This window comes from Stegastes partitus, unplaced genomic scaffold (genome assembly GCF_000690725.1).
Source record: "Stegastes partitus isolate 25-593 unplaced genomic scaffold, Stegastes_partitus-1.0.2 Scaffold129, whole genome shotgun sequence".
Taxonomy (NCBI): Eukaryota; Metazoa; Chordata; class Actinopteri; family Pomacentridae; genus Stegastes; species Stegastes partitus.
Genome location: NW_007577860.1, coordinates 438,847 through 447,390, shown reverse-complemented (window position 1 = coordinate 447,390; position 8,544 = coordinate 438,847). Strand labels below are relative to the sequence as shown.

Genomic DNA, 8,544 nt, shown 5'->3' with positions numbered 1-8,544 from the left:
TGTGTGTGTGTGTGCTGCATAAAGTCCAACAACAGGATTATGAAAGGTGCTTTTCTTATTGAATCCAGTCCATTAGTTTGGGTTAAATGAAATGAGCTCTATGCTTCACGTAGCTTTCTCTGTTAGCTTCCCGTGCTGGTGTTCTGGATGGACAGCACAGAAGAGCTGCATTGTTCCTTCATTTGGCAGCTAGACGTTGATTTCACCAGGCAGGTGTCAGCATGGTCACTCATCTGGACCACTGGCACGATAAATGTAGGAGATCACCGACAAGCTCAGGAGATGAACTAATGAATACAAGATGTGCCGATCTTGTGGGGATCCCAGAATCATGGACGAGGTTGTCTATGTTGTTATGTATGTTATATATGTTATGATGTGTGATCCTGCCGCCATGATGGGTTCATCAAATAGAGATGTATTGTTTGACTGCAGAGGAGACCAAAGGCATCCACTGCAGGAGTCAGAGAGTCAGAGTCCAACACACTGAAGGATTTAAGTCATTGTGCTGAACTCTTGACTCTGACGTCACAATGGTGTGTTTTCAGTTCCCTTAATCTAATTTCCATGCTTCCCTCTGACTGTAGCGCTGTTGTGTATCCACCTGTTTCTGATGTCGTTCCCATAGATGCCGATAGTGGAGAAAATCAGAACAATAGCCCAGAAAGTGTACGGAGCTGATGACATAGAGCTGTCTCCAGAGGCCAGGACCAAGACAGACTACTACAGTCAACAGGTGAGATCATGGACTCGTTCAGCTCCTCTTCTGTCGCTGTGCTTCTCTCTGGGTTTTACTTCCACCTCCCCAACACCCATGAGCAGCGCTGTCTCTTCTCCCTGTGACAGGGCTACGGATCATTACCCATCTGCATGGCCAAGACCCACCTGTCTCTGTCCCACATGCCCGACAGGAAGGGTGCACCCACTGGATTTGTTCTGCCAATCAGAGACGTCCGGGCCAGCATCGGGGCCGGCTTCATCTACCCACTTGTTGGAACGGTATGTGGTCCATAACAGTTCAGGAGCAGCTACAAGTCATGCTAGCAGAGGGTTCATGCTGCCTTATCGCTCACAGCCAGAGTCTGAATCTCCAGACAGCACGGATGTGATGAGACGTACATGTGCTGCAACTCACTGAGTGTCTGAGCTGTTGGTGTGATGTACCTGGTACGTCACGTCAGAATGAAAGCAGCAGACTGAATATGCATTATTAATACATCCTGTACAGAACAAAGCCTTTAGCCCTGTTCAGGACTTTGGGGCTCTGTTGGACCACAGGCCATTTGGTTCAGGTGACAGCTGTTGTTTTTTTTATTTTTTAAGGTTTTCTTTTAAATATAAAAAGAGGAACATTTGTCATGCATTTGGAACCAAAAACACGTCAACGTATCAGAACATTTATCTAACATCGTATAAAGTCTGTAGTGAACACCATCAGATTCTTTCTTGGCTCCAATGGACCCTGAAAGACCTTCTAGGTCTGGCACCATGAAGGTCCTGAACAGGGTCAAAGTGTATCTGGACCACAGTCATGCTGTGCTGCAGAGCAAAGAGAAGTGGATCCATAGAGCAGCCGGTGCAGCACGTCTCTCTGGTCCTTTACTTATTCACTTACTACATTTAACATCATCAGTTCCATCAGTGACATGAGCAGCATGCTGGCGGTGCGTCTACACCACCGCCATCGTATCGGTGTGCGTATGTTCAGAGGCAGATCTTCCCTTCATGCACACGAGCTGCTCTCGTTCACTGTGTAGGCTGACAAACGTGTTGCTGTGCTGGCCTATAAATGCCTATTTACAGCTCCAGATATAGAGTCTAATTTTACTACCTGGGCTCCTTCCTTTTCATTGTTCCTGCTAATATCCACCTCCAGCACAAATACCTCCAGCTGCTGGCTTTGATCTCTGTGGACCTCTGGCTGGAGTTAGTGAGCTTAGGAAGTTGTGGGCAGAAATTAAGTTTAGCTACGTTTAGTGAGAAGTTAATTAACCCTCTGAACCTCCAGCAGTTTACGGAGTGTTTTTTGCTCCTGTGACATTTTTCTCTCAAAATGGAAAAACCCTTAAATCAGCAGGTACAGTTTCCAAGCGCCCACAGGTGTTGCCAGTTCTGGGGGAACAACCCGGCATCCTGTGGATCTTTATGCTGTTTCCATACGTGTCTACACAGCCTGCAGTTCAACCAAAACGTCCCTGAGGCACATCTGATCAGTCATGGCTCCTGGTTGCACCGAGAAGTGCAGAATTTCTGAATAATTTTTGTTTTTCACAGATTTTTTTTAGCAGTTTTTGGTGAATTTTAGTCTCAGACAGATTGGGGTAGTTTTACAGACTGAACATCACGTCACAGATCAGTGGTTCAAGGACGTCTGGATGATGATGATGATGATGCTTTCTGGTTTGACAGTTTTCTGGCTAATGGGGTTATTTTGGTGTTTTTATCCACCAGCACGTTTTGTGGTTCTGATTGTTAAGATCTCCATCCATATTACCAGGAACTATGACTTCTGCAGTGTTTTATGTTCTGGTTTTCTTTAAGCGCCTTTAGGGAACATGGCAGAAGCTTTATGTTCATGGTTCCTGGTCCTGGCACTTTTAGTGCTGTTGACTCACACAGGTTGTTCTCCTTAGCGTCCTCCTTCCTACGAGCTCCTCTCTGAGCTGTGTTTGAGGTTGAGGTCCTGTCCTCTGCTGACTGGTTTGAGCTGACTGGGCTGGCTGGAGCCTCTTGGTCGATGATGGGCTGGGCAGGAAGGAAGCGGCTTCCTGAGTGTTTTGCCTCCTGCCGTTTCACCAGCGTGCCCTGAGGCCGGGGCTTTGATAGGCTGAGGCGGAGGTGTCAAACGCTGGCCATGCTGGGAACAGGGAGCAAGGTCTTGGTGTGGCGTCGGTCCACTCTCCCAAAGCGGCCTTTGATCTGCTGTGGCCCGGGGAGCCACTTGCACACTGACAACCCTTGAACTGTTTCTAACCCAGAGGGGGTCTCTGAACTGGTCTTTGAACTGTTTGGCTTCTCCTTCATCTGACAGACGGATCCATAGATTGAAGTTTTTAAAGTTTGGGTTTGATGTTGCTGTGCAGCGCAGACGTAGATCCCACCAGTTTTTTAATTGTACACTTTGACTCACAGCCAAGAAACCGTCCATAAGAAAATGCATATCATGGAAAGGTTCCTAAACGTGTTTTGCTGTTTGTTTTATGGTCAGTGTAAACTGGTGAAACACACAAACCCACGTCACACTGGACTGAGCAGGAGAGGAGCTGTGACGGGCTGTGAGTTTAGAGGAGCTTTACATGCAGGGCTCTGCACAGGGCAAGAAGCAGGAAGGGGCTGATGTCATTCTTCAGATATGTGAGGGAGGGGTCGCAAGCACAACAATAGATCTCTGTAGGATTCACGTCCCTGCAGAGCTGCCTGCACCGCTGAACCCAAACACTTGAGTTTTATAGCAACTCCCTCCTTCAGTGGATGTTCTGCACGCTCACAGCTGCTTCATGTTTAACGAGCTACAGATTGGTCGCAGGCATGTAATTAAATCTATTAAGTTAAAATTAAACCTTAATTTATTTTGGATGATTTTAGTCATGATGCTGATCCAGAGGCCAACCGGTTCAGTTCACCTGTTGGTCTGAATTCCACAGATGGAGCTTCACTTCCTCACACAGAGCAGTGGAGCCAATCACCTGTCTGCTTCCTCACCTGTCACCGCAGGTGTCAACCAACAGATGCATAAAGTAGATCAACAGGGGTACATAAGTAGTAGCATTAGGTACATTCAAAATACAAAACTAGTGCATCTTATACACTCAAATTATTAACAGTAAATGCACACAAACAGTCACAAGTGTTTGGACAATAAAGAAAATATCAAATGCACTGAAGGAGAAGAGCTGGTGGAGTATAAAGTACAGCTGTAGTGTTTTCTCTAGACTTGTTTATGGCAGGATGCACGGTACCTGTCTGACGTTCACACCTGTAGAGCCCATAGTGCATCCTTTTTAACCGTCAGAGGTGGGAGCTCCAACTGGACCCAGGAGTTCTTCAGTCTGATCAGTGTTGTTCCACCTCTCCAGTCACTGGAGGTGAGCGGATGTTGTTGTCCAGCTGTCTAACACAGTTTTTGGTGACTGAACACTGACTTGTCTCAGCGTTGACGTGTAGACAGAGCAGACAGAGCCGTGGCTGGTGGGAGTCAGAGTGTGTGATGTGGGCCAGAACAGTACCGTGTCGCTACCTGAACGTTTTACACGCCTACACATAGACGTATAGTCAGTCTTCTGCTATGTGGAGGAACAGAGCTGTACACTTCTGTTCCCTTCCTCCTCAGTGCACCGCTGTTGGTATCCTGCTGAAACTAGTCATGATTTTTTTGAGGCCTCTGATTGGCCAGTGTGGTTTCAGGGCTGTGTTGTTGGTTTGCTGTTGGTCTGGCGTGCTCCGGACAGCACTTCAGTTGCTTTTGTTGCATTTCCTGTGGATGAAGATCTTTTTTGGAGAATGAATAAAGATTCATTAGAAGTCTGGTGTACATGTGGACGAGGCCTTCGTCTCGTGGATTTCACTTTCCCTCCTTTGGTATTAAAATGACTCAAGTGTTGTTCATTCAGGTTCATGATCTTCTCAGCCTCTTCTTTACAAACTCTGGTGTTTTCTGAACGAGACTCGTCTCCAAAAATCAGTGGGGGGTAGAAATCCAGCTACATTGTCTCCTCCAGGGCTTTCCCCGACAAAGGCGCATTGTGTTTGGGCATAATGAAGGGACTGATTTGGCCGAGTGGGGTTTCCAACTTTAGCCACGGAGTGTTGTGTGTTTCTGCGAGTGCCAGCTTGTTTTCAGGCTCGACTGGATCTCTGGCAGAACAGCACAGCTTTTGTTGCCTTCAGAACGCTGACAGCTTCTTTTTCTTTTTCAGGATCTTTTGATATTAAAGTCTTCTGTGTAATATTTTATTCCAATCAGATGAAAAGTTAAAGGACAAGCTGTGATTTTATTTTGAAAGACGTTCTGAGTCGTTTCTTCCTGTCAGCTGACGGCTTGGTGCCCATTTCTGTTCTGTACAAGCAAACACATTCATTCTCTGTTTTAGGTCTACTGTGGTGATCAGGACGGGAAACCAGCTGCTTTTCATACAGAACCAAGCGTTAGATGGGGACAGAAGGTTGACAGGTTCATAGCTGTCAGACTTTCTCACTGGATTTTATGGTGATCACTTAGTTTCTCTGATGTCAGTCCTGTTTTGAAGGATTGTATTTCATGCTGTCCTAATTATTAATCAGCTAGTTGCTATGACATGAGGATGCTTCCTTAAATATACAGTATGTACAGTTCTGTCTTTTTTGTTATGTCGCTTTTTGACATGTTAAGAGACCATGACGACAGACAGGAAGTGTGGGAGAAGACTAGGAAGATGACATGCAGTAAAGGTCTTGGCCAGCTGGGGCTCAAACTGGGGACTCACTGCGGACGCTATTGGGTCGTACGAGTTGTGTCAGAACAGTTCCAGGACTGGTATCACAACAGATAGATGTTATATCCAAACTACAAACTCCCAGTGTTCTTCTTCCCAGTAACCCTCCTGGAGTCTACCACCCTCCTCCAGCCTTCTCTTCACTCCTGGAAGGATTCTCCAGGATCCTCTCAGCTCCGTCCTCACAGCCATCTTGATGTCGTCCACGTCTTCTAAACGGGTCTCCTTGATGAGCCCTTGAGCTTGGGGAGGAGGAACCAACCCCATGGAGCCAGGTGGGGTGAGTAGGGAGGAGATGTTCTTCTCAGCAGGAGCTGTGGGATGCTCAGGGCGCTGTGAGCAGGTTGTCATGGTGACGCAGCCTCCACTGGTCCTGACACAACTCTGCCTCTCCTGGACGAAGCAAACGCTGCAGGACCTCTGTGGACGAGCTGGTTGATGGTCTGAAGGGGAAGCTGGTAGTTTGGGTTTGAAGTCTATCTTTGGTGACACCGGTCCTGGACCTTTTCTGACACACCTGGTGTGCAGCACCGGGTCAACCTACAGTGTGTACGGCTGGCTTCAGCCTGAGCCTTTGTTTCTGTGTGCCGTCACTAAAGCGTCTTCAGTTTTCTTGACAAATTCAGCATTATCCATCAACAAGGTCAACCTTTAGTACGAGTCGGGTCCACTGGACTCCTGTACGATGCTAATGTCTCTGTTTGAAGCCACGCTCACTGCTCTAACTGAAGCCCAGATATAATTAGCACTTGCACTGGCCGACAGTCATTAAGCGTCACAGCAGGTGTTGTCCTGATGCCCCTTTACCAGCCCCACAGGGCTCTTCACTTGCCAACATGGAACTGCCCTCCTGAAGTTGTGTTAGCATTAGAGATCGGCTGTGATCACTCCTCTGTAAATGTCCTGACAGCTACCTGACTGGGTCTGACGAGGCAGGTGACATGTTTCAGTTGTGAGAAATCATTTATTGGACAGGATAAGCAGTGAAGATGTTTTAAAATGACTAAACACACATTTTTGGCTGTTGAACAAAGTGAGGAAACATCCAGCAGCATTGTTTGGACACATGATGAGGAAAACAAAAAATCTTCCGTTTGTCCTCCATCACAGCTGTCGGGACGTTTTTGTTTTACTGCTGGTGAAGCTGTAGTTAGATGTTCAAAGCATGATGAAGCTGACTGATGCCGTCACTTGGACACACCGATGCAGCAGCAGTGTTACGCTTTGCTCAGCTTCCATTCACACCTCATGTGACAAACACTAGTGAGTAGCACCAGATCCCATCCTATTGCCTTCATGCTGTCTTTCATCAACACAGTAAAGCCTTCATTCCCCTGCTGGGCTGATGTCCATAGATATATATATCTGTGGTGATGTCAGCAGCTCATTTCATTTCCTTTCTTTCTATAGTGTCACATGACGTCACAACTAAATGGAGTCCAAGGAATGAAGTGACTCCCTCCTGTCTTCACTGCTCTGAGTGTATTCCATTAGACAGTAATGTAATACACTCATAGTGGATTCCTTTAACTCTGCTCATGGTTTGAGTCATGAGTGGTTCAGGCTTGGCGGATGGAAAGCCGACTCATGTCAGAGACGACCAGCTAACAGCTAGCGTCCGCTCTGTCAGCTTGTGTAAGCACGTCCTCCATGTTCTGTCCCTTCGGTTTGCTTGCAGAGCCGCATTTCCTCAGACAGGAAACTGGCCGGTCACTTCCTCCTGTCTCATTTCCACTAATGGGCCTATAAAACCGCCCCTGGGTCAGAACAAGGGAGGCATGCAAAGAATGTCGCTGCCAGTCTAATGAGCAAGACCATTTACTTTCAGTGTGGACGGGACGACCCGGCTGGGCTCTGACGGAGGCTCTTCTGAGCCACACCAGTTCTGTCTTTTCACCTGCCAAGAAACATGCACTGAAGCCCGATTGGATTTGTACTGACTTAGCTTAAAGTTCTGTCGATGAGTCTGCTGAGTCGCTGGCAGCACATGATGTCAGCAGCTTATGAGTTTCCATCGACTTGCTCTCTGCTGGTGTCACAAATTACATTTAGAAAACTTCCCGCTGTCAATTATACGTTCTCCTGATTATTGAATACAGCTCAAGTCCACATGGGCCCGGCTGCTGAGAGCTGGTAGTCAGCTTGGTAGAGAACAAACAGTCTCACAGGAACAGCTTCAGTCTTCTGTCACCGAGTCAGAGGAACTCTGACAGCAAATGTTGGAAAGTGTTGATGATCATGAAAGGCCCGGTTCCTTCCTTTGTCAGTCCAGAAGCCCATTGAGGACCAGATCTTATGGACTACAGCTGATCACTTTGCTGACATGTTAGTTCTCAGACCTTCAAAGGATAAAACTAACAGAACTTACCTCCTCTTTTTGTAGTATTAGAGTAATCCCATAACAGCAGTGTCTTTGAGCTGCTTCTTGGCCAAATCAAACCCAGTGAAGCCCGGAGGTTCTCTGTCCTGGTGATCTGGATCCCTTTAGAGGTGGTTGATTTCACCACCGTGACTCTGTGATCAGCTCATTAACTTTGTCTCATATCTGGAAGGTTCTTGTTTCCTCTGTTTTGCCGACACTGAGACCCAGACCAGCTCATCTCTGCAGCTAAACCGACCTCTGCTCACGCTGAGTGAGATGAGTCTAGATTATAGTTGTTGGACCTGCGGGGGTTGATCCTTCGCTGTAGTCATTTACACACTAAATCTCAGCGCTTGGCGTGGAGCAGCTGTGTTGTGGTGACGGCTTTAATGTGAGGTTCTGGTTATTATAGAGATCCTAATCTTTCCGTCTGATTTGACTCCGTGGCTGCTGACAGTTTTATGAGCTTTGCACAAAGAACAAAGACAATAGAAGATCTGAACCGACTGCTCATACCATCCTCAGTCAGACCCATTCATCTGGACGTTTTACTGAACTTTCCGGTGTGCTGTAGAGGTGGTGAGCAGAACCAGCAGAACCAGCAGAACCGTGGTTAGAACAAAACCGGATTCAACATGTATGTTCCACAAGTGGAAAGATGACCACATAGTTCAGATATTATTATTATATATTATACACCTACAGTATGAA

The 8,544-nt window shown here is 46.9% G+C and overlaps 1 protein-coding gene across 1 annotated transcript in view; it reads left to right on the top strand.

Annotated features, from left to right (window-relative positions):
• Positions 1-8,544, top strand: part of mthfd1l (methylenetetrahydrofolate dehydrogenase (NADP+ dependent) 1 like) — a 40,611-nt gene that overhangs the window by 30,000 nt on the left and 2,067 nt on the right. Inside the window, exons 25-26 of the mRNA XM_008278661.1 lie at positions 629-736; positions 847-999. Coding sequence (XP_008276883.1) covers positions 629-736; positions 847-999 — 261 coding nt within the window. The remainder of the gene's footprint in view (positions 1-628; positions 737-846; positions 1,000-8,544) is intronic.